We start from the raw sequence: 25,907 nt of genomic DNA, 5'->3' as shown, positions 1-25,907 counted from the left end.
CTTCGTAAAACGCCTTACTGGACTTTCAGCGAATAACTAAAATATCAGGAGTACCAGGGTGTTCCCAGTGGGCATGGCATAACAGAAATAAGAGCAGGAAACCCTGGGAAGAACCCCAGCTCTGCCACTTATGCGCTCAGTATGCGTGGACTGGCTCCCCGCCTTTCCGGCCTTAGTTCGGAGCATCTCTAAAACTAGACTTGTGCTGCCGACTGCAGGGGGACACTGTGGACCTTAAATGGAACAGCATATGTACAGACGCTCAGTCACAGCTCAGGTGGCATTTGGAAAAGCTTAGCAAAAGTCAGGAAAATAAAAGGAAAGGCAGAAAACCTTTCCCCTTGAGAGCCTGCTTCCTTGTCGACCAGCTCCCCGTCTTCTCGTCTTTGCCCCTTCTGTTCTTGTCTGCACACCCGACCCGGGCAGCCTCTCTGCCTCCGGGCTGTCTCCTCTGATGAGAAGCACCCCTTCTGCCCTTCACGCTCCCTGTCCTCTGTGAGCTCCTTTAAATCAGTGAGTGAGGACTCGGGGAGCAGAGACCTACGATGGAGACGGGGGGAAACCGACCCTCAGCAGCTAGAAAGCGGTTCTATTTCTAACAAAGAGAGATGGGGCAGCGGGGATCTGGGGTCCCCACAGCTGAGTGGTGGATGTTCGGCTGTTACAGGAAGGCGTCTAGTTTCAAAACCCACAACTGCTGTATCATACATCTCATTTCAAGTCCTTAAATGAAGCCATGGCTCTGCTCCTAAGGAAAGTGCCTCCCATGAGATTTTATACATATTTCCTAAGGGTACTCGAACTTTCCCATCACTTGTAGAGGAGGATCGGGTCCTGCAGAAGCTGACTGCACCCTCCCTGCAGGTGAGCATCCAGCTGTGGGAATCCTAAGGGTTCTTTTGCACCTACCCAACCCCCGTGTATCCGTCCCTGGGAGACACAGCAAATGCAAACGCCTGTCACTTACACGGAGCCGGGTCGCTGGTAGCCATTGCTGGAGGCAGTGTCTAGCCTTAACCTCCTGCACATTTTTGGAGGCAGGTCTGGGTTTGGTGGGGCTTTGGGCGTCTCCTTGGAACCTATGGAAGTTAAGCTTTGAATGGATCCGCTGTAGCTCTTGTTTCCTGAAAAGAAAGCCAAGAAAACAGGCAAGGTGCTATTAGACGAAGTAATAGCAACAACACAGTCCCTGCGCATAACAAAAGGAGGCATTCTCCTCTGAGCCCAAATGAGAAGGTACCGAATGTTCTCTGAGCACAGCCGCCCATCACTCGGGGAGATCACAATCCACAGTAATTACAAAGACATCACCTCACAGAGATGGAAGGAGCCAGGAAAAAAGTCACAGCACACAGGAGTCTAAAAAATCCTAGCTCAGGGACAAAGCAGATAAGCGTTGTCTGTCCCTTCCCGATTCACTTCTCCCTCCTTAATCACGTCGAATAATCCAGCAGGTGACATGGACACAATGACATCTTACCTACCTGGCTCCATTCCGCTTACCTTCAGTGGCCGAGATGGACCTGAGGGAGGAAGCAGAGGCTCGTTTCAGCCCTGAAAGCCCGTACGGCCCCTTCTTGGCCAGGTCTGTGGGCGGTGGGGACGCGTCCCCCGGGCTGGCGACCGAGGCAACGCTCTGGCAGTCGGATTCGGCATCCGTTCTGGTTGCATCTTCTCTAGAACTTGACTCGGGACTAGTTGTCCAGAGCCCCAGGCTCTTCTGTCCGTTGGAAGGCGACGGGGATGCACTCCAAGGGATCCCTGCAGACTTCTCCCTGGGCGGGCAGGAGGCGGACTTCATGGTGCTGTTTTGCTCAGAGGAGTGAGAGGAAAGTGACTCGATGCTCCCCATGGGTGTGCTGTCCGGGCTGCTGCTGTAGGAGTCGCCTGGCGGGGGAGGGAGAGAGAACAGAGCAGCGGCTCTTGGTTGAGAACAGCATCGCCAAACCCTCCTGGTCTCCAACTCACCTGACCGCGCTGAAGTGAGAGGGCCTTACCTGTGCTGGAAAAATGCCCTCAGTTCTGGAGAAAAGCTTTTCAACTATGCATTTGAACCCGGTGAATGCATTTTCCCACACTGTTCAAGGGAGGTTTTGTATGTGCCCTGCCCCTATGAAATAATGTTACTTCTTGAAGCATTAGTGGGTTGACCTGAATTCAGACAAAATTTGCTTCTGAATCCGAATTCACAAGGAAGAGAAGAGATTCCTTGATGACATTACAAGAAAGCCATGGAAGGGGGGATGTTGAGACAAATTTCCGCCTTCTTTCACTTTTCTGATCTGAAGTGATTCTGGGTTAGAATTTATCCAACTTCCTCCTTCATTCAAAGGCACCATTAAACGTCAGCTGCAAATTACAAGCTGCTCACCATTTTTAAAGAAAGGATTTTCTTCTTTTCCTGCTTAGAATATAGCAACGTGAGAAAACTGGCTATTTCATGGGGTGTATTTTTTAATGTTCATGAAAGTAATGTGTAAGAAAAAAAATCACAGAAACTAATAACGTATTCAAATACTATATCTCATTTAAAAATCAGTGCTTTTAAATATTGACAGTGGGAAAGAATTGAGGATGAGGAGGATGGGGAGCATAAACTGAAGTGAAAATGGCCAGTTTAACATGTGTTTTGGTCTCAAGCTGCCACCCACCTCATGATGGTGCCTGGCCCAGAATAGTAAGTAAGTGATAATGTGTGATGCAGGTTTTCTTCTTTTCTCTTTCATTTGGACACTTTGATACCCAAGAGATGATGCTTTAAGGACATCATGTGAAAAAGGAAGGAAGAAAAGGACTGCCTGGGCCAGACTTTCTTCCTGCTTTGACAACAGGACAGAACCTGCTACAAAGTAGCACCCAATGTACTTAATCAGTTACAGGAAAAAAAAAATGGTATTGAGCAAACTAGTTTTTCCCCTTTGCAGCAATAATGAACTTGCTTGTCCAAGGTACCGTCTAACTATGCTGACTGAGAATATGTCAATGGTGGGGGAGGCAGACGCAGGGGAGACAGCATCAGTATGAACAGCTATTTCTACCTAATTACCAAGAAGGTGAGATATGGCTGAATGAACGAGTTAAGCACCTGGCCGAGGCCAGCACACTTACTGTCAGGTTCTGCCAAGCACGGAGTATACCTCCCCCTGGGCTTCCGGGAGCCCGTGGAGAGGCAGATGGCACGTGTCCTTCGGGATCCAGATCGAGACTGAGGCTGAGGAAGAGGAATGCTTGGGTCTGGGGCAGTATGAAAAATCTGCATGGAAGAAAAATGGAGCGAGGCCAATAAAAGGGTGAAACCGACACTTTCCTCATAAAACAAGCATTGAGAGTTATTAAATTATCTTAGAATTATATGCTACTCAGATAAGTTGCATAGCAAGAGATGCTTGGTACAAAACAGTAAATATCCTGGGGCAATTATGACTTTCTTTTCCATTTACACTGAGTAATGTTTCTCCTCTGGGTTTTCTTTTTTATTCTTTCCCATTCCCCAACTGGGAAATTCAGAAGATTTTCCAATAATTTTAAGAAGGGTTTCAAATATTAACAAATGTCTACATTGAGACATACTGATTCTTTTTCTTGGGATATTCTTTTTCCCCTTCATGCTGAACATTCTGTATCGATTTCCCAGCAGAGCAGCCCCCTGCTTCTCAGGAGAAGGTGTTGCCATGCTGTTGGCCCGGAGCCGTCAAGAAACCTGACAAGCGGCAGGCAGAGGGCCGGCAGAGCTCCAGGAGGCAGCCGTGCACTCCTGGGTTGCAAGAGCACTGTCAGCCTTGGAAAAGCACAAGGATATTCTTCTATAGTCATTAGAAAGGGGCTGGGGAAGGAGGCAGGCACAGCGATTCTCTCACAAGGAGCAGACCTGACATAAATGCATCACCATGCTCAGACCCTTCATGGCTGAGTTTGCTTCATAATCAAATCAATTTGTCTTCCATAGTCAATTCCAAGATCTCACTATTTTAAACAAATCCTCCTTAGGGACTGGATATAAAGAGGATTTCAAGACTGTTCCCTGATTTTCTGTTTCTTTTGTTTAATTTAGAATGTTAGCTTTGCTGTGTAATGAGGGTCTAACTCCAAAGAGATAAAAAGGCCAAAATAGACTTAACCACAAAGCAATTCTAAAGTATCTTCTGAGTATGAGCAAAAAGTTACATAAATACTAAAGAAGTTTCTTATCTTGACAAGTAAATGATGTAGAAAGAAAGGAAACCATCTACCTGCGGGATTTTGAGAAGCACTTAAAAACTTGAAAAAAAAATTAAAAGAAACTCAAAGTCCTCATGAGGAAGTAATTTATACAAAATTTGTAAGCCTTTCACTCCATAGGAATCCAAGATCACAATGTGAAGATCACAGATGATACAAATGCAAAAATTCCTTCTGAGAAGCAAGATAACAAAATATCATACTTCCACAGGAAAATTCAGCCTACCTTTTCATAGTGTTCTATCAGAATTTCAACCACGATATTCTGAAACTTAATATTCATCATGGCAGCCACAGTTTCTTCCTGTGCTCTCATTAGAGTTGGACCAAATATGACACCCAGGTTTGAGACGGTCATGAGATTTTGCTGGCTATGTAGTGACACTCTGCAAATAAGAGCAATAAAAACATTTTAAGTTATGCATTTAATAGTTATGAGATGTCCTCATCTATCAAACTGGTGGCATAAAATAGAAATATGTCATTAAAGACTGATTTTCCCAAATAGGTTCAGCCACTCCCAATTGGCATTAGTGGGCAGAGTCTAAAAAGATGTAAAAAGTTAACATTAGCCCAATTAAAACATAATTACAAAGATTAATCTATTGGAGGAAAAAAATCTTGATTTCCTAAATCGAGTACAGTTGCCCTAGAGAGGCTATCAGCTGTTTGGTATTTCCTACAGTCCTATATACTTATTTTAGAACAGATTCTTAAGAGGGGACTGGTTGTCACCAAACATACTATTGAGAACCTACTGCCAGGCATTTTCATAGATAATACTGCATTTAATCCTCCCAGGAAGTCAATTTTTCCCATTGTACAGATTAAAAAAAAAAAAAACAAAAAAAGAAGTTCTTAAGGTAAAAATAATGTACTTGAAGTCACAGCAAATTAGGGGAAGAGATTCTGTTTCAAATTAGATCTCCTGACTAAATCAAGAGTTCCTGAGCTCATAAGATGACTGACTGGTCAGGGTATGTTTCCATCCTACCTTCCATCCTTCCATCCATCCATCTATCTAACCATCTATCCATCCATCCATCCATCCACCCACCCATCCAAAACCTTCCCACGTGCCTCCCTAGTGCTGAGCACTGTGCTAGGCAAACAGCATAAGACAAGGAGATACGGTAGCCTCAGGGGTAACTTGAAAAGGAAAATGAAATGAAAAGCCTCTGACATTACTGACCTTAGCAAAGTAATCCAAGTAAACTCTCAAAAATGACTTTGCCTAGTTAACTAATTTAATTTGGAAACTGGATGCATTCTTAAGAGGAAACCTCATTTATTTAACCAATCTTCTAAGTTAACCATTGCCTTTTCTATCTTACTCCCAGCCAGGCTGTTAGGATGTACAGTGCTGGGACGGAGCACAACACAAGATCACGTTTATGTCTGACTGAGTGAGCGTGCACACTACCTTCATTCTAGTAGCAAAAGGAAACTTTTTACCAGGAATCCAGGATTCTGGATTATCCATGCAGTTGTTGGTGTAAGACAGGAAGAGCTGGCTGTCCCACTGACTGAATTTTTTCCCTTGTGCCCAAGACAGCACTAGCTAAGAAGGTTCCTGGTTAGTATAAGAATAATTTCATTCTAAGTTTCCTCTTTATACAATCATATGTTATATGTTAATTGCTTAATACGCATTAGAGAATCTACTAAGTCATCTGTAAAGGCAGTGAGCCTGTCTGGATTCAAAGCTTGGGTCCCTCTGACCTGGAAGCTGGGTGCAATCAGCCAAGTTATTTACTACCTCTAGGCTTCAGTTTCCTCATCAATGAAGTATAACAACCCTCAGAGCAGGGTTGAGAGAATTAAATGAGTTAAACTGAATAAAATGTGATCTTAAAGTAATATTCTTCTATGTAATTAAATCAGCTCTAGGTACACTTGCTAAAATGTAAGTTCTAGGAGTTTAAGTAACCTAGACTGTGATTAATATTCAGCTCACTGGGAATAAATTGAGAAATTGTAAACAAAAACTGGTTTGTTTTGAAAAGAAGAGGTGGTGAATATGTTGTTCAGAAGATGCACTGTTTTCATCACCCATCTTCTCTTCATTGACTGTCCTTCCTGCTGGGCTAGTGAGGTGGTACAGACCCCTGCCATCCCACATTTCAGCCAGTTCTGCACCTCACTCCCTCTGGGGCACGAAGCAGAGACCCAACTGCACTTCTAAATACTTACAGTCTGAGTCATAGGAGAGACCACAGATGGCCACATTTTACAGACAAAGTATTCTCAAAAAGAAATCAACGATTGATACCATGTCTAACACTGATTGATGGAGATTTGGAACCAGTTTTGGATCCTTTAGACCACTGGCCAAACTACGTCACTCACCTTAAATTCTTTTTAAGCCACTAAGGTGGCCGGGGACCAAGAGTGTTATTAGTTGTTAATAGTTTACTTAAGTAAGTTACTGGTGACGTGGGCACACATTCTATGGCCACTGCCCAGTGCACGGAGATTGACCTCTTACAGGTTTAAGAGAAATTCAGGAACAGTGGTGAAGGTTGAGCAAAAGAATTTTAAGAACTCTTCAGTGACCAGATAATCTCTGCTATTTCCTGTATCAAATTCATAATTAATGGTAAGGATTGTGTTCATGCATAATTAAGCAAAAACATTTTACGTGACATTCATGAGGCTCTAAAAAAAGTCCATTTTAAAAGGCTTTACTAAAAACTTCGCTTGAACACAGCAAGAGATGCTCAGGAAATACAATGTGGTTAAGTTTCATGAAGAACTCAAAAATATAATTCAAGACTACATAATTCTGACCAAGGATATTGAGTTCTGGTTCATTAGCTAAAAGAGGTGTTGCCACGAGCAATAGTTAATAATGAACTGGATGTCATTCCTAGTGGGTTTCCTTCTTATTTCAAGGGGTGGGGGTAATTCATGTTATCTCAAGGCCTGCAAATTAAAATGAGACACTAATACTTAGCAGTATCTCCAATGTGCACGGCTCAAAAGAGCATAAACTGGGCCACTACCTGTAGCAAACAAGGAAGAATAAATCATTTGATTGCAAATAGTGGTTCTCATTAAGAGAAAAAAAATCTATTTTTAAATGAGGCTGTGGGGGAATTCTTATGCATTTGGGTTATTGTTTCCAGCAGAATGGCAAAAAAAAATCTTCTGGATTAAGTGTGTACATATGTGTGACTCTAGACAGACAGGTCTGTGATGGTTAATGTTATATGTCAGATCTGCTAGGCCACAGTATCCGAAGACTTGGTCAAACATAATTCTATATATTTCTGTGAAGGTATTTTTTTAGATGAAATTAACATTTAAATCAGCAGACATTTAAGTAAAACAAACCACCCTCCATAACGCGAGTTAGCCTCATCCAAAATCAGTTGGAGAAAAGGACTGAGATACCCTGAGGAGGAAGAAATCCTGCCTCCATACTGCCTTGGATTTGAGCTGCAATGTCAGCTCCTCCTTGGGTCTCCAGCCTGCCCTGAAATCAGCAACCACAATCAGGCACCCAAGTCCTTGCAATCAATCAATCTCTTATATATGCGTATATGTATGTGCACACACACACATCCTACTGGTTCTGCTTCTCTGGAGAAACGTGACTAATACAATATCTATCTATCAAGATTTTTAAATACACAGATGAACTAACAGGAGAATAAGAAAAATCTTCAAAGACCAAGAGACACCATGCCTCTGGAGAAGGAAGCTAACATTAGCATAGCAGGGGTGAAGCTGCTGACCCTACTAGAATAGAGAACTGGTCTTCAGAGCTAGAGCTTACAATGCAACTACAAGAATTAAGAAAGAATTAAATACTCCATATATTTTTAGGTTGACATGTAAATTTTTCATCGTTAGTACAACTGGTGCAAAGGATATAGTTATTTGCGTATTGTAAACACACACAGGCACACACTCAAACATACAGATGTATCTTAAAAAGAAACTGCCACATCCTGTTTCAGCACATTTGATGGGACTCATTACAGTGGCAACGCTACGGCTCCATCGCACCCTTTAAAAAGACATAAACATGCTTAAACTTAACGGGGGAACAAGGAGTTAAGTGAACAATGTTAAGTCAGAGAATTACTTGACCAGGTGCTTTATTAAGATGTCCAGCATCTCTCTGTTCTTCTCCGGCAGTTTGTGCACCAGCGCGTGCACAGCCTCCACCCGGTAGTTCTGGTCATCAGATTCTGTAACAGAAGGTTGCAAATGTTTGAATTTTAATTGCATTAAGATGTGTACTTAAACGTCAGTGATTGAAACATCATAACCACTTCCACCTCCTGCCTGTAAGTCCTGTTCCATGTGGTGAGTGTTCTCACTATCGTTTTTAAGGCTTAGAGACATTGAGTAACTTGTTCACAGTCTGAAATTAGTAAGCAGAGAAGGCAAACAGACCCAGCTTCATCTAATCCAGACCTGAGCTCTCAGCCCCTGAACTGTATCCTTCTGTACAACCGTAACGCATCTCCGGCTTGGGTTTCACCGCACAAGGACAGAATAAAACCTTTAGCCAGGTGAGTGATCCCAGCAGGTGTTATAAACTGCCTCATGTGTGAGGCACCGTAGTGCACTCTGTCACACCGAAACCTCCGAGTGACTCCATCAGACCAGAGGAAGCGGGCACTCCTTTCCAGATTTTACAGATTCAAGGACAGCAGGGAGTTACTTTGCTGAGGTGTCAGGATTACTGCATGCACAAAGGCCTGGTAGATTTTAAGCCTACACTGACAAGGGTAAATCTGAAAAGCCAAAAATCATCTAAAGCAAGTCTAGGCTGCAAGGCGAAAGCCAAGATGCTGACATGCCTGCTAGAAAAACTTTGAATGCTTCAGAACAAGGAACCTATTTAACATTCTCTTATCATGATAAACAAATGCTGGGGGGACTGTCCACCCTAACCAGACCTTTCTCCAGAAAGTGCCCAACACATAGGGTTTATATTATGGTACCCCCATCTCTTCTGGGTGTGGCTGCCTGGACATGAGGTGGAGAAACAGCCCAGCTGTGGCTGGGCCAAACATGAGGTCTCTCCCAGGAGGTGGAATGGAGACAGACACCAACACTCAGTCTGCAGGATGTGGGGAAAGGCAGATCATGTAAAACCAGGCAGATCATGACCAGATGTGCTTCAAAGCCAAGAAAATCTGTCAGGAAAGAATGTGGCAGACATGCAGCAAAGAACAGACATGAGAAACCCTCCAAAGAGAGTGGGGAGAACAGGCAGAGGATCCTAAAGTTCACGGTTCCTGGTGCAGGTCACGGAAGGCATGACCCATCCTCTGCCAAGGATGCAGCTTGAGACTCCCCCTCGTCTCTGAATAACTTCCCCTTTTCCCTGAGCTGCACTTCTCTTGCTTGAAGCCGAATAATACCAAATGTTACTAAATGTTACTAGTATCCCATACAAAAGATGAATTCTTAGACACATTATTGTGGCAGGGAATATATGTTCAGTATTTGCCACAGAAGTGGAGAGAAAAAGAAATCTTGCGACCTGCTGTTTGCATCAAAACAACCGGCTCATTGAGCCATTCCTGTTAAGTGGATCAAACACAATTTGTTACAAAACAACAGTTTTTATAAGAAAGAGTTCTAGGTTAAGAATCAAAAAGCTGGCTTGTAGTCCTGATCTTGCCATGAATTTACTAGCGTCCTTGGACAAAGTCACTTGCCCACTCTGGGTCCTGATTTCCTGGTTAATAGAATGAGGTTGGATTATATGTTTTCTAAGGTTTTGTTCTTCCCACGAAGATAGATTATTGTAAAGAGGACATGGAGTGCAAAGCTTTCAGGAGAAAGCTAAGTAGTATAGATGTTTATGAGATCATGGGGTCAGTCGTGTATCCTCGGCTCAAAACCAAGGTCATTCAACGTTATCTGACACTTTTATCAGCAGATGTTTCCTGTGACATTACAATGTGTGGTAATAAACTAATGCAGCTGATTTCTTTCTTGGATTGTGAAAAATACTCTTGTTACAGTCACACTGCATACATCTGAACAAGGAAGTGACAACTCCTAACCATCACTAGTTGTCGCCATGGGCTTCCACACGGCGACCTGGTACTTTGAGCTCAATGTATTACAAGGACACACTTCGAATTTCTCAGTCTATGTGATTCTCACTGACTCCTCCCCAACTCCCCACAATTTTTGAATTAAACCTATCTATTTATATCATATTATGGCAGTCACAGATTTAAAGAAATAACATAGATATGTGATCATCACCAATAAATATCACATGAAGGGAAGGGGACTGATGGAAGAGCTTGTCACCTGCCAAAAATATCTGACTGTTTCTCCAGATTTAGGAATATAGCATGTGAGGATGTGTATGCTGGGGGTGGTCACATAACTGCCTGTATTTATTTGCAGTCTTGTCTATTTAACCATGAAGTTGCTCTTGTAAGAAACTGACATTCATCAATCAAGCAGAATAAAATTAGAATAATTCCTCACAGCTCTTTCTAATCACAGAATACTTATCACCCCAATGAGGTCTTCTTAAGTAACAAATTATTTTAGTTCATTCTGCCATTTCTTATTTGTTTATAGACCATGTTGTAGGCTATTAAATATGAGAGTGACAATTTCTTAAGCAGTATGTAGGAACACGTTAACTAGCAGGTTTAAACTTACACCTCTAACACAGCATAAAACCACAGCAATTACAGTGTGTCCAATGGAAATGTACTTACTAACAGCAACAATAAAATCTTTGTGTAATTTATAAGTCATCAGTGGTTCCGCAAGGCACCTACAATGGAGAATGAAGCAAATTTTAGAATGGCAGTATCTTCTGATTGTCCCTGAACTTTCAGGGCTCCTTTAAGAATTGGGTGACTAGGTGTATGACAAAGTCCTAGCAGGGAGGCTGCAGACAGCTCTAAAAGGCAGATTTCAGAGACACCAATGTCCCTTAGCATCACTGTATTACAAGGGGAGGCTGGAAGACAATTTTTTTTGGACCACAGAACTAAAATCTCTCTCAGATATGGGGGCAATAGTTAAAAACAAACAAACAAACCTTTCAATTTCAATTTTGTGTATTGAAAACCCTAATTCAAAATAATATGAAACAGAAATTATTATTTAGTATTCATAACATACTGCAGCCTTTCTGGTTTATTCTTTGAACAACCACACATAGGTTCCAGAACACTAAACATAAAGGTCCTCAGCCTGTACGATTCCACCGTAAGTGAAGGACCCACGCTAAGGAGTGGAGCTCACGGAACCCACGGTGACCGCCGAGGGGGTGGCCGAGCCATCACACGAGGGCAGCAGGAGCCCAGCCCCCTCACCTGAGGTAGTTCTTCAGCCCACTTGTTATTGTCTTGTTATCCCACAGTTCAACGTCAATGTCCATATCGGGAGGGGATTTAGGAGCTGAAAAGAAGGAAAATAAGATGTTTAAACTGTGCAATTCGAAATGTCACCCTCACCATTAAGGAAATGGACACAAACATAGGTAAGTTAAAGAGAGGCATTTATTTCTTAGAATGCCGATGGAATTAACCTCAGGACAGCTGTTTGCATGAGGTGGTGCAAAGCCCACTCTGACACTGAACCTCAAAGATTTCGTGTGGAATATAGTTTCTCATGTCACATGTTTGCTAATTGCTAACATTACAGAGCATTTACTGTGTGCCAGGAATGCTTCTAGGTGCTTTACATGGATTAACATACCAAATCCTTACAGCTCTTAATGAGGCAGGCGCCATTATTATCCTCATTTTAGAAATGAGGAGGTGGAGGCACAGAGAGGTTAAACAAATTACCCAAGGTCACAAAGCTCTTAACTGGCCAAGTTAGGATTCCAAGTCATGCAATTTGAATCCCAGCATCCATAAATCTTACTGTACCTCCAGCTAATCAAAGGATACTTGAGGAAAAGCCCAATATTATAAATAAAAGGCCCCCTCTCAAATTCTGATTGTTCATCTATCATAACTGGGCACTAAAAACAGGATACAAATATTAATTTTAAATATGACTTGAAAATACTCAGACAAGCAATAATCTATATCTCAAGGAAACCTATGGTTTGGACTTTCTATATGAATATAAAAATTAAGTAATTGGCTTCATCCAACACTTACAAAATGTAGTGTTCATGAGTTTCTGAACCTTGGAGTTCACTCCTCCGATTCGGTAAAGGCCTAAAATGGTGATACCTGATGAGAAGGAAAAATCACAGGAAAGCAGCTTAAAACACAGCTTCCCAGGTACAGAGTGTTAAAAACTCAGACATATGCTTACCTAAAATTTGAAAGCTATGTATTCACTTTCACTTTAGCACACCTACCCTGGAAACACCCATCAGACATACACTGCTCCGAGCAGACACTGAACAGTGATTTGAAAGTCTATGAAGGGCTTCAAAGAGGCAAAGCACACCTGCCTATTCACCACTATGTGAATATAAAAAGCACCCCAGATGGGAAAGGATGGTCAGTATGTCTCATATTCCGTTCCCTCAATCATGGGAACGTTCAGGGAAGTTCAACACTTCCACAGCACTGACAGCTTCATTTTATTTATTTCATTTTTTTTTGACAGGTTCACTTTAAAGGTGAGGAAACTGATTCCGAGAATTTAAGGAACCTACTTAACTTCTCAGGACTTCTAAGTGGGAGCCAAGTTTACAGAACGCCAAAGCCCAACAGGAGTTTTGTTTTAGACTAGCTTCCCCGGAAGTGAAACAGGCAAACACAGTGGACTTCAGGACAGAGGTCATGACTAGAGGGGAAGAAAGGTGCTGAAGTTGGGACAATGGTTACAATCACTAAGGGAAATAATGCAGGGAAAGAGGAGAGCTGAATTCAAGCTCTTTAGCAATCTTAACTTCGTAAAGCTTGGGGAAAATAATAATAATACAGCGTCCATCAGTACGAAGTGAAGTGAAGCTATATTATAAAAATTCATTAAAGTATGTTGATAGTATGACTCTGGTAAATTCAAGTTCAAACTACAGCTATTTATGTGCTTGGATAATTTATAATTCATATATTTCTTAAAGTTAACCTCATGTTAATAACTAAATACATCCCCATTTTCTAAGCAGCTTCGACGTCAGAAGGGACCACAAGACAGGGATGGTGTACCCGTCAGGCAACACTGACCTCGCGTTTCCACAGCTTGAATGCATTTTCTCACAAAGTTGAACCCTGCTTCATTTAAGTACACTGAAAGTGAAAGAAAAATCATATTAATTATTTATGCTGAACTTACATTCCTGCTTCAGCTGGCTCCATTGTTATATGACTTGATGGCAGAGTGGTTGTTACTAAGCTTATCAAATATTTTGGTTGGCATCTGAACTTTTATTTGGGGGTAGAAGTGAAGGAGGGAGGTTCACATTCCCTAATGTTTTCATATCAATTTGCTTAGTTAGAAACAGAGATTTTTCACAGAAAGGAATAGGTTAAATTGATCCCATCCATTTTCCCTAAAATTAGCAATATCCTTTACTATATATTTTTCCAGATGACAGAAGCAAATGCAATAAAAATAAACTTTTACTGTGTGTTAATAATTATGTTACAAAGCTATTCACATATTCTTTCCCAAGAGATTCTCAAAACAACATTATGAGGTAGAGAGAAAGCTCTGCAATCTTAAGATGATTCATCAGAATGCTGAAAACTTAGTTTTTCTTTGTTCTCAAGACCTAGAGCCACATTTTAACTCGGTTCTCCTGAATTCAGGTCCAATGTTCATTCTACTGGATTTTGTATCATGCTCGAAATAATTCAAAATAGGTTTAGGTCCACTAAAACCTCTCCAAAGATCCTCCATTGCAAAATAGCAATTTATTTTCATTGCTTTTTGCCAGATTTCCTTTAAATCTATTCAAAGTTTCTTAAGGTTTGGGGGCCAGATCAAATTAGATTACTTGTTTAAAGAGAAAGGATTTAAGAATACCAAAGAACATCCAGAGGAAGAATTCAAAACATTTTTTCATACTATAATGAAAAATTTAATCACATGATGGAAATATGGTATTTCTTAATATTCCCAAATAATATAAGAGGACAATTCAAACCAATAGAAAGTGAAAATTGGCTTCCATTTGAAGATGGTGGATTAAACACAGCCATGTAACTATACAGATCCACAGACGAAAAATATATACCAAAAAATTACACTACAAACTTTTTTAAAGGGTGCCAGGAAAAGTTAAAAGACTGAAGAAATCCTAGAACAGAAAATCACTGAAACTGAACTGACTGAAAGTTTTGAGAAACTTTAGATGAGAAATGAGAAATCAACAAACTAGAGATACTGACTTGGAAGACTATTATGTGTTGTTAGGTGAAAAACGCAGTCTGGAGGACAGGATGACCCAATTTCTTAAAACATAAAATTTGAGGGTATCAATGTTTCTATCTTCCTAGGAAAAAGCTCTAGACATATCCACGCAAATTCCAGTAAGAAAGAAAATGATAGAGGGTAGAAACTGTCATTTTTATTCACTGGATTTTGTAACTGATCTTTTTAAAAATTGGTTTTTAGAAATAAAAAATAGATTTAAAAATGTAAAACTGTCAAAACTAAAATATATGTTAGCACCAATAGGAACTGGCTCATTTATATTTTGTGTGTCCCCAGTGCTCTAGAGGTCAAGTGAACAGAACTCAGTGAATGCTTTAGGTGAACGCAACAGACAAGAAGGCTGTTCAACAAGCACCTTACTAGCAGTGACTACCTACATGAGAGGGAGAGTTTTTGGACACCAAGAAGTGATTGGTTTGCTTCCAATAACCCAAAATGTCAAACACAGCATTACAGTATATTCAAATAGTTTAAAATGTTTATTAAACATAGGAAAACAGGTGAATGGAGAGGTAAGGAACCAATGATTAATTTTCATCTTTAACAATAAAAACTGAGCCAAAACACGTAACCCTGGTAAAAATGATACACTAGCATTTTGTATCAATTAAAGCTGTAAGTTCACGACATTTATACCATTTGGTTCTTGAAGTCACATTTTTCAACTCTTCAATAAAAAAGATTAAAAGAAAGAGAAAGCCATTTTTTAAAAAAATTTCAATAAAACCTGCTCTTGGCTAAATGACTAATTGTGATATACAAAAACAGACTTTCTCTAAGTATCCATTTTGAGAAAAATAAGCAGTAACCAGGCTCTGTCTTGAAGGAATACTGGGATATTTGGCAGCAATGCCCCGTTCCATCCTAATAAAGCTGTGTCACAGGCTCATGATGGAGAAGAGAACCTTACACCCAGTCTGACCGCTGGGTCACTCCATGGGTGCCGCTGTCCTGCTGTGTCCATCAGTCTCGGGCTTTAGCTCTCTCCACACGAGTAAGTAAAACACTATCAATCAACTCAGAGATGTGAAAGAATATACTGTGTTGTCAAAAATCACCATGCATTTTTGTTTTGTGTCCTTTGCACGTGCTTTGCCATTGCCTGAAAGAGTACAGGGAGGTCCCACGATGCAGAGGGAGCACCCAGTTTGGTTAGAGCCAGGGAAACCTGGGGTTCTTACTGCTCTGCGATGGAAGTGTGCCTGTTAACTCTGAGGGACTCTGTTTCTTTCATCTGTAGCATCAGGGGAGCAACCACGCGTATATCAAAGGGCTCTAGTGAGATGAAGACAAAAGCACGTGAAGCAGTGAAGAGCGTCAATGGCACAAGCCTAATTAGATGCTAGTCCCCTTTTCCACGCGCTCCCGTCCACACATCACTGCTTTAGGATGAAAGAGACAGCAGTTACTCTCCCACTTGCTAGCTTTATTACTGGGCACAGTTTTAATCTCGCTGCCTCAGTTTCCTCTTCTATACAACAAGGATAACAGCACTGTCAGCAAAGGGTTATTCACAGATGAAACGCGTTAACATCTGCAAAGCTCCCAGAATACTGCTTGGAACACGGTAAGTGCTACGGACGTTTTGGCTATTGCCATCATCATCCTCATTGGCTAGGGGAGGATGTGAAATCTACATGTGTAAATCACACCTACGAGGTAACTCTGGGCTTGGCTGAAGTCACTGGGCTTGAGGCACCCTCTGCCAGGAGTGTTACTCTTCAAAGAGGCATACCATGTTACTTATTTTAAAAATACTTGGAGCCAGAGCAATGATCTGTTTCTTTAAACAAGTGGAGATCAAGGCTAAACCACTCAGGCACTGTGAATCTAGCTGGTCACTGAAGAGACAAGTTGGATATTAAGATACATGTCCTTTTAGTCTCATGAAGCTTCAATAAATCACAATGAACAAACACGTCCTCTCATTGCAACTGAACTCAGATCACAGCAGCCTGGGATTACAGTCCATCCATATGTGCTGGCCCTTCCTGCGGGACAATTCTGTTTCTCAGTTCCCTCTAAGACAGGCTTTGCCCTATGATAGGCACTAGCCAACGAAATATGAATGGAAGTGACAATGTTTTATCCAGCAGCCACGAAGGGCTGGTATGTAGTAGCCTTCTCCCCTCTGGCACAAGATCAACAATGTTATAGAGAGAGGTTACTCCATGAACTTGGGTTTGAGATTAAAAATATAAAGAGACACCCAAAGTAATAAAATATCTGGGAATAAATCTAACCAAGGAGGTGAAAGAATTATACACAGAAAACTATAAACCATTGATGAAGGAAATTAAAGAAGACTTTAAAAAATGGAAAGATATTCCATGCTCTTGGATTGGAAGAATCAATATTGTTAAAATGGTCACACTGCCCAAGGCAATCTACAGATTTAATGCAATCCCTATCCAATTACCCAGGACATATTTCACAGAACTAGAAAAAATCATAATAAAATTCATATGGAACCATCAAAGACCTAGAATTGCCAAAGCATTACTGAAGAGAAAGAAAGAGGCTGGAGGAATAACTCTCCCAGACTTCAGACAATACTATAGAGCTACAGTCATCAAGACAGCATGGTATTGGTACCAAAACAGACATATAGACCAATGGAACAGAATAGAGAGCCCAGGAATGAACCCACAAACTTTTGGTCAACTCATCTTTGACAAAGGAGGCAAGAATATACATTGGAATAAAGACAGTCTCTTCAGCAAATGGTGTTGGGAAAACTGGACAGCAGCATGTAAAACAATGAAGCTAGAACACTCCCTTACACCATATACAAAAATCAACTCAAAATGGATTAAAGACTTAAACATAAGACAAGATACAATAAACCTCCTAGAGGAAAACATAGGCAAAACATTATCTGACATACATCTCAAAAATTTTCTCCTAGAAGAAATAAAAGCAAGAATAAACAAATGGGACCTAATGAAACTTACAAGCTTCTGCACAGCAAAGGAAACCAGAAATAAAACAAGAAGAAAACCTACGGAATGGGAGAAAATTTTTGCAAGTGAAACCGACAAAGGCTTGATCTCCAGAATATATAAGCAGCTCATACGACTCAATAAGAAAAAAATAAACAACCCAATCCAAAAATGGGCAGAAGACCTAAACAAGCAATTCTCCAAGGAAGACATACAAATGATCAAAAAGCACATGAAAAAATGCTCAATATCACTAATTATCAGAGAAATGCAAATCAAAACTACAATGAGGTATCACCTCACACCAGTCAGAATGGCCGTCATTCAAAAATCCACAAATGACAAATGCTGGAGAGGCTGTGGAGAAAGGGGAACCCTCCTACACTGCTGGTGGGAATGCAGTTTGGTGCAGCCACTATGGAAAACAGTGTGGAGATTCCTCAAAAGACTAGGAATAGACTTACCGTATGACCCAGGAATCCCACTCCTGGGCTTGTATCCAGAAGGAAATCTACTTCAGGATGACACCTGCACCCCAATGTTCATAGCAGCACTATTTACAATAGCCAAAACATGGAAACAGCCTAAATGTCCATCAACAGGTGACTGGATAAAGAAGACGTGGTATATTTATACAATGGAATACTACTCAGCCATAAAAACCGACAACATAATGCCATTTGCAGCAACATGGATGCTCCTGGAGAATGTCATTCTAAGTGAAGTAAGCCAGAAAGAGAAAGAAAAATACCATATGAGATCGCTCATATGTGGAATCTAAAAAACAAAAACAAAAACAAACAAACAAAAACAAAGTGTAAATAAAGGACAGAAATAGACTCACAGACAGAGAATACAGACTTGTGGTTACCAGGGGGGCGGAGGGTGGGAAGGGATAAACTGGGATTTCAAAATTGTAGAATAGATAAACAAGATTACACTGTATAGCACAGGGAAATATACACAAAATGTTATGATAACTCAGAGAAAAAAATGTGACAATGAGTGTGTATATGTCCATGAATAACTGAAAAATTGTGCTGAACACTGGAATTTGACACAACATTGTAAAATGATTATAAATCAATAAAAAATGTTAAAAAAAATATAAAGAGAATCACAGCTGAGCTGAATGGACACACAGCACGATCAAGAAACGAACCTTTACTGTGGTCAAGTCTCTGAGACCACAGCATCACCCGGCCAGCTCTGATCTAACGATGCACAACAGTTTGCTATGGCAAAAAGGACGAAATGAAATAAAGCCAATCCCACATGCTTAGCTCTTCCCTGCTTAATTGAAATATATCTTTTTTTTTTTTTTAGCTACTGACTTGACAAGTCTTATAAAAAGGCAGCAAAGGGCAGTAGCAGCAGTGCCCTACCAGGGCTGCCTTACAAACGACCACGTAACAGTGCCTGGCGCAGGCGCCCAGCGCTTTCTGCTGAGCTCTCTCTGTCTCCCAGTGACTGACGAGGAGCGGTGCTTCTGCGGGCAGCCAGGGGCGAGCACGTTCTGCAAAGGGCACTTGCCAGCCTTCCAAAGCCACGAAGGGCTTACTACACTTAGTATGTTAGCGCTAATGAGAATTCAAGAACAGGTCACTATAGTTTAACAAAGACAAACAGGGGAACGCCTTCGTATCCCAATGAAATGTCAATGGAAGGGGTTCTCCCTAAATCAGATCACACTGTTACAGGCTGACATCACAGTTCTCAAGTGGAGGGCAAGTGATTGAGGGGAGCAGCCCCCTCAGTATGAAACGTGGATCGCTGGATCAGGGCTCAGGGCCGGGCCCAGAGCCGGCAGCCAACAAATGCTTAGTGATGGGTGGCTTGCCAGTCACTGCTTTGTACCTGGCTTCCTCAAGTACCCTCTCTGACGGCTTCTACGAGGGTTAGAGCTTATCAGCTAACTTTGGTCGGTTCCCTCCGAGGGCCCTTACCCGGGGCCTGTATCTCTCTGTAGAGAGGACCAGAGGGACAGGCAGAGCACAACTACCACAAACTCCCCGGCACTTAAATCCGACAATCCTGTAACATTAGTGATCCTTGGCCTAAGGGTAAAGCAGAAGATAGGCTGACTTAAAGAACTTAATTTATTCAATCAAAAGTTAAGTATAAACATTATTTTTTTCCTCCAGAAACTATTCAGGACTAAAATTTTTATTGAAACCCAAATAAAGTTTCCATAAAGCAATTTAACAGCACAAAAGCTATTAATCTCAACAGAATTCAAACAGCCACGAGAAAAAGAAAGGAAGGAAGGAAGAAAAAGTCTTCCATACATCCAACAAAGCCAAAGTCCTTGTACCTTCAGCTTCCTGGTCATTAAAAAGCCAGATGTCACCTCCTTGGCTTTACAGTACGCGCTCAGGGTTGTCAGAACAAAGCAACACTTGTCCTTAATTCCGTATTAGCACTCCTAATCTTCCATTTCAGATTAAAAGGCCCTCATCATAGACAACCAGTATCATACTACATGTGGCTTCAACAGGAAAAAAAAGTGTATTTATTGGCGTTTGTCATTTGCATAGGACCTTTTCTCTTCTAAAGGATGAGCAGTTATGTGTCCACAGCTCTGGCCCAAACTGGTCTTTCCTTCTGCTCTGCTCTGCCCACGAAGAGAACTTGAGCCCTGACCCTCTTCCGGGTCTCAGTGGTGGAAACAAAACTGTTTGATCAGAGGCCTTGAGAAGAACATACTGAATTGAAGGAGGGGGATGTAATTTAGGGGAGCCCCAAAGTCTTACAATGTCAAGAAAAAGATACTGTGGCATATTTCACAACCAGAGGAGTATCTGTGGATTTCACATCCTGTGACTGACCAATGCTCTAGCTTTTTAACTTGATGCTTTTTCCATAAAGGTGAGTCAAACTTTCCTTCTCCACTGAAGGATGCTAGTCTCATTTACGGCATCTGTATTCTGACGATGACCAACTAAGGGTAATGACAAAGTGGGGAGGCTTCTTCAGGGTAGCCTTGAAAAGAGCCTTGACACTGCAAGTCACAGCACAGTTTCACGCCTCACGTCCGTGGCACATATTCTCTGTATGTTCACAGCACGGTCCTTCCTCAGGACACTAGATAGTTCTTACTTTGTTGCTTTTAGGGTCTTCAGTGAAAACACAGACACACAACTACTTCCAGTGTCTGACATTTAAAACAATTTTTTACCTGAGTTTTATATTTTACCATCCTAAGATCCGTTATTATCTGCAGCAGTTCAAAAACACAAATACATTCCTCGCAAAACTGAATTTCCAAAGGATAACAGGAATAACCAAAGATAAACGGAGTCCCTCTGAATTAGCAAGGCTACACAGAAGCGCTTCTCGAGGTGGGGAATGAATCAAGGCTGGTACTGGCTTCAGATACCAACTGTGAGAGAAGTTACAGACTAAAACTGACATAGCGCCACTCTGGGGGAGAGTCAAGTGCCACAAAGGGACACAGATGTCAGAAAACCAAGATGATGTGCAGAGAAATGGTGGAAGGGGCGAACATAAAGATACAAGCTGCTCTGAACTCACAACGCGATGAACTCACATGATTTATTCAAGATTTGAGAAAGGTTTGAGAACTTCACAGTCACTGGAATGTAATTTTGAACTGAAACAAACACAATTCTGGATGTATCACTAGGAAGAAAAACGCAATGCTGCTCTTCACAGGGGCATGTGCCGGAATCTGGAATACTGTTGAGCATAAAGGTATATCCTGTGTGTCATTAAATCACCGGAAAGATAGTGGCTGCTAAGACACATGATAAAAGAGAAAGCGTTAAAGTTAGAGCCTGAGCAGGAGATTCAAAGTTCCATGAATACATCTGAGGCCGTGATGTAGTAGACTGTTCAAAATTACACATAAGAAAGATGAAGTTCTGAGGACCTGCAAAGCCCTTTGACGAGTCTAAGAGACAGATCATTCCAGGGAAAGGCACGTCATTGCGTGCTGGAACAAAGAGTGCTGAGAAAGTCCTGCTCATGCAGATTGGCAATGCCAAAAAGTCCACCCCACGGCAATGGGGAACTTAGTTCTAGAAGGTGCATTCAATTCTGTGCCTCCGTTAGACAGGGGTTCTTTTACTGGTGGCATAGACCATAGTCCTGACTTTTAAACAGAGTGGTGAGTCTGTTCAAGTGAGCAAATTTCAGTCTCCAAGAATGTGTAGAAACAAACAAAAACAAGTGTAATTTTGGATAACTTGGCTTTATATTAATGCAGCAAGAACTTCTGAAACAACTACACAATTTCACATGTAATTTATTTAGAATGTTTAGAATACTTAGAAAGGTATTAATTTCTGCATCTATAGGCACATTTACTAGATTACAGAAGTGGTCTGGTGTTTAGGAAGATTGTATTTGCCAGAATCACAAATTTGTCTTATTAGGGTGCTGAATTTGAGAGAATAAAATTTACCAGCTTTGTGATTACAACTTGGCGTGTCTCTATGAGCTTGGTTGATTAAATGTGCATTGAGAGAATGCTATCAAATTTATGAAAAAATAAAGAAGTAAAAATGACTTACTTTTAACATCGGTACATTTATAAATAAGAGCTGTTAAGTTGACTGATAGGCTTAGAAAAAAATTATGGCTGAAGACAAAATAATAAAAATGAAGCTCAAAAATAGGGTTAAGATTTATAACTTCAAGTGCTACCATTAATAAAGCAAAGGTCATTGAAATATTCCTTTCTATGATCAAAATCTCCCCCTGGGTAATAAAAGCCTCGTGGCACTAAGAGTAAGAATCAGAACAAATCTGTGCTACGCACACATCTCAGGGAAGGCCTGTGTTTGGAGGAGAGATGGGGTCTGTCACAAGGAGCTCAGAGAACTGGGTAGAAAACTAACACATTTACCCAGAGCATGTGAGACATGATACAAACACATGGACTCTCGGACAGCCATTGTCTGAAACACACACCGATGGATGATGACACACGGTGGCACAGTGATGTTTCTGGGGGCTAAGACGACAGGAAGGATGACTTCCAGAAGGGTGAGTCTTTGCTACACGAAGAAGCACAGTCTCCCTCCATCACAGCCTAAGGACATTGGACAACTTTCTCATTCACATTTCCTACTTACGACAGAAACTCTAGTTTCAGAGGCACATTTAAGTATCAAATATATTCTGATTGACTTGTTCATGTCCTCATTCAAAAGCTCTATTCAATATCATATGTATGTTCATTTGTTTTTCAAGAAAGACTTGTCCTTGAGTACGTTCATTTGAATTTGAAAAGACTATATGCTGGATGTGAACAATGAAACCAATGTTAGAAAACACATTTCAAACTCTACTCAGATGCAAATTACACCTCAGATTACTTTTTAGGTAATTGTTCAGAATGAATATTCAGCACTTACAAACCTCTTATCTGCTGGTTAATGTTTCTGTGATTAGATAAAAATTGGCAATGAAAGATTTTCTCCTAATCACTCTTTGATTAGCAGTAAGGAAAGAAACACAAGGATAAAAACTTGGATTTTTTTTTTAACTCTTAAAAGGTATTTTAAATCATGCATTTCCTTTTGATAATTTCTGAAATTAATTACTAGGAAGCATTTCATTCAGTTAAAATAAAAGGCTTTTGCATACACTCAATATTTATGACTTTCAAATGGGTACTTTTCCAGTTTTTATCTCTACTCCATTTTAACTTGTATGTTAATAACAATCCAAAACTCAGGATTAATAAGGCTGTTTTAAAAATAAATTTAGGCATCATGAGAGAAACTCAAGTGAGTTAAATAAAATTTGAAAGTGCTTTAAAGGATATATACATAACCTTATAAATATATGAAAATTAATTTTAAATGTCAAATAATTTGACTACATAAAGTATATATGAAATCCTAAACTAAACAAGGATAAAGGGTGGCAAATAACTAGAAAGTCTACACACACATACACACACACACACACACACACACACACACACACATAGACAATTTATGACAAAGGAGTCAAGAATATATAATGGGAAAAGGAGAGTCTATTCAATAAATGGTACTGGAAAAATTGAACAGACATATACAAAGGAATGAATTTTGATCCCCATCTTATAAGACACACAAAAATCAACTCAAAACAGATTAAAACTTGACTATTAGACCTGTTTTCTAGAAGACAAAATAAGCTCCTTGATATCAGTGTTGCATGGAAGTTTTGGATCTGTCACCAAAAGCAAAGGCAACAAAAGCAAAAATAAACAAGTGGGACCACATCAAACCACAAAGCTTCCGCACAGCAAAGGAAACCATCAACAAAAGGAAATGATGACCTACTGAATGGGAGAAGATATTTGCAAATCATATATATATGATAAGGAGTTAATATCCAAAATATATAAAGAACTCAAACAACTCAACAGCAAAAAACAACCTAATTTTAAAAATGGGCAGAGGACCTATAGAGATTTTTTTCCAAAACAGACATAAAATGACCAATAGGCACATAAAAAGATGTCCAACATCACTAATCATCAGAGAAATGCAAATCAAAACCACAATGAGATAGCACCTCGCACTTGCTAAAAGGGCTATTATCAAAAGCACAAGAAATATCAAATTCCATAGAGGATGTGGAGAGAAGGGAACCCTTATACACTGCTGGTGGGAATATACTGATGCAGCCACGATGGAAAACAGTAGGAAGGCTCCTCAAAGTTAAGAAGAGAACTACCATATAATCCAGCTATTTCACTTCTGGGTATTTATCCAAAGAAAACAAAAGCACTAATTCAAAAAGATACATCCACCCCTACATTCATAGCAACATTAGCTACAATAGCCAAGGTATGGACACAACTAAATTTCTATTGGTGGATGACTGGATAAAGAATATATGGTGTATACACACACAATGGACTACTATACAGCCATAAAAAAGGAAATGTTGCCATTTGCAACAACATAGGTGGACCTCAAAGGCATTATGCTAAGTAAAATAAGAGAAAGATAAATACCACAAGATTTCATTTACATGTGAAATATAAAAAACAAACCAAACAAACAAAATGAAACCAAACAGATAAAGAGAACAGGTTCACAGTTATCAGAGGGGAAGGGGGTAGGGGAGTGGGTGAAATGGGTGAAGGAGGACAGTTGGAGGGTGATGGATGGTACTAGACGTATTGTGGTGATCACTTTGTGGTGTATACAAAGATTAAATTATTCTGTTGTACACTTGAAACTAACAGAATGTTACTTTACTTCAACTAAAAAAAAAAGGACTACATGATAACATTTTAAAGAATTATTAAAATGACTTACTTTCTTCTTTCTTGCTAATAATCGCAGGCAAGGTATAAATCTAAAAAACAAAGGGAGTCAATCAGTTACTTGCAATTAATGACCCAGAACAGATTACCAGAGTCACACTGGAACAGTGATACACAAAGGGAGTGTCCGAATTTCGAGGTCTTACAACTGCTGTGTCCGCAATGCCATCTCCCCACCCTATCATCCAGTCCTGTCTTCCACTCCTTCTCCCCTGGCTGTCCTGCCCTGAGCAAAGTTTTATCCCTTTCTCTGTGACCTAAGTGTCTCATTCTGTTCTCCAACATGATGCATCCATTCCCTTCTTCAGGAAGTATCTCACGATGGGTTTCACCTGGTTGTTCCTTCCTCAAATCATCGGCTTAGTGTTTTTTTCTCAATGTGTACAATTCTTAACTTGTACTTGTTGCGCTATCTCAGTGTCTTCTAAATGTCCTCCAGACTGATCAAGGCCTGCCTCTCAACTACTAGTGGTAAAGAGGCAAACTGTTTCGTTTCTAATTTTTAATCTGTCGCTGACTGACATTTTTGTAAAATTACAATACAATTTAAATGTAATAAACGTAATAGATACAGAGTCCAAGCTTTTTATTATTAAATTCCCAACAAATGGAACATGACTTCTTCTAATGGTTATAAAATTTTCCAGACGCTTGATCATCATCTCTGCACTCATCTTACTGTTGCCTGGCAACAGTCAGGACAGCCTCAAAGTCTGGGGGCCACACATTGTGTGGCCCCGCTGTTGTACAGGTACTTCTCGCAAGGAGGTTCACAAGTTCTCTGCCATTTTAAAAGACAGTTTTCAAGGGACACACTGGGGCCTTCTGTTAGCTTGGTGTGTTCATCCCTCTAATCATTTAGTGCAGTGTTCTTCACAAAAGCCTTCAGTGATTTATTCCCTTTTTTACATAAGCCTCCCTGATAATTTTAAGTAAATTATGCCAACATCAAAATAGCTACTAGTAAAATGGCGACCTGGATAGAAGGAAAATGACACGCCACAGCTTTATCAAATGAGACTTTTAAACAATAGTCTAGACTAGAATTAGTTCCTACCCTAAAACTTGCTCGTCACGCTGACGATCATATAGCCTAG

The 25,907-nt window shown here is 40.5% G+C and overlaps 1 protein-coding gene across 7 annotated transcripts in view; it reads right to left on the bottom strand.

The window, feature by feature from the left end:
* ARHGAP42 (Rho GTPase activating protein 42) overlaps positions 1-25,907 on the bottom strand; it is a 251,314-nt gene that overhangs the window by 17,604 nt on the left and 207,803 nt on the right. For all 7 annotated transcript variants that reach the window (XR_006721255.2, XM_010973325.3, XM_074372929.1 and 4 more), the window contains 10 exons: positions 24,803-24,842; positions 13,359-13,421; positions 12,336-12,410; positions 11,538-11,622; positions 10,932-10,990; positions 8,312-8,417; positions 4,445-4,604; positions 3,109-3,253; positions 1,504-1,887; positions 968-1,124 (listed from right to left, as the gene is read on the bottom strand). Coding sequence is in view for 6 of the 7 variants with exons in the window: in XM_010973325.3 (XP_010971627.2) it covers positions 968-1,124; positions 1,504-1,887; positions 3,109-3,253; positions 4,445-4,604; positions 8,312-8,417; positions 10,932-10,990; positions 11,538-11,622; positions 12,336-12,410; positions 13,359-13,421; positions 24,803-24,842 (1,274 nt within the window). In the remaining variant the exon portion in view is untranslated. The remainder of the gene's footprint in view (positions 1-967; positions 1,125-1,503; positions 1,888-3,108; positions 3,254-4,444; positions 4,605-8,311; positions 8,418-10,931; positions 10,991-11,537; positions 11,623-12,335; positions 12,411-13,358; positions 13,422-24,802; positions 24,843-25,907) is intronic.

The sequence above is a fragment of the Camelus bactrianus genome, chromosome 10, assembly GCF_048773025.1.
Source record: "Camelus bactrianus isolate YW-2024 breed Bactrian camel chromosome 10, ASM4877302v1, whole genome shotgun sequence".
In the NCBI taxonomy this organism is placed as follows: domain Eukaryota; kingdom Metazoa; phylum Chordata; class Mammalia; order Artiodactyla; family Camelidae; genus Camelus; species Camelus bactrianus.
The sequence above is the reverse complement of the archived record's forward strand: the minus strand, read 5'-3'. Positions and strand labels throughout refer to the sequence as shown.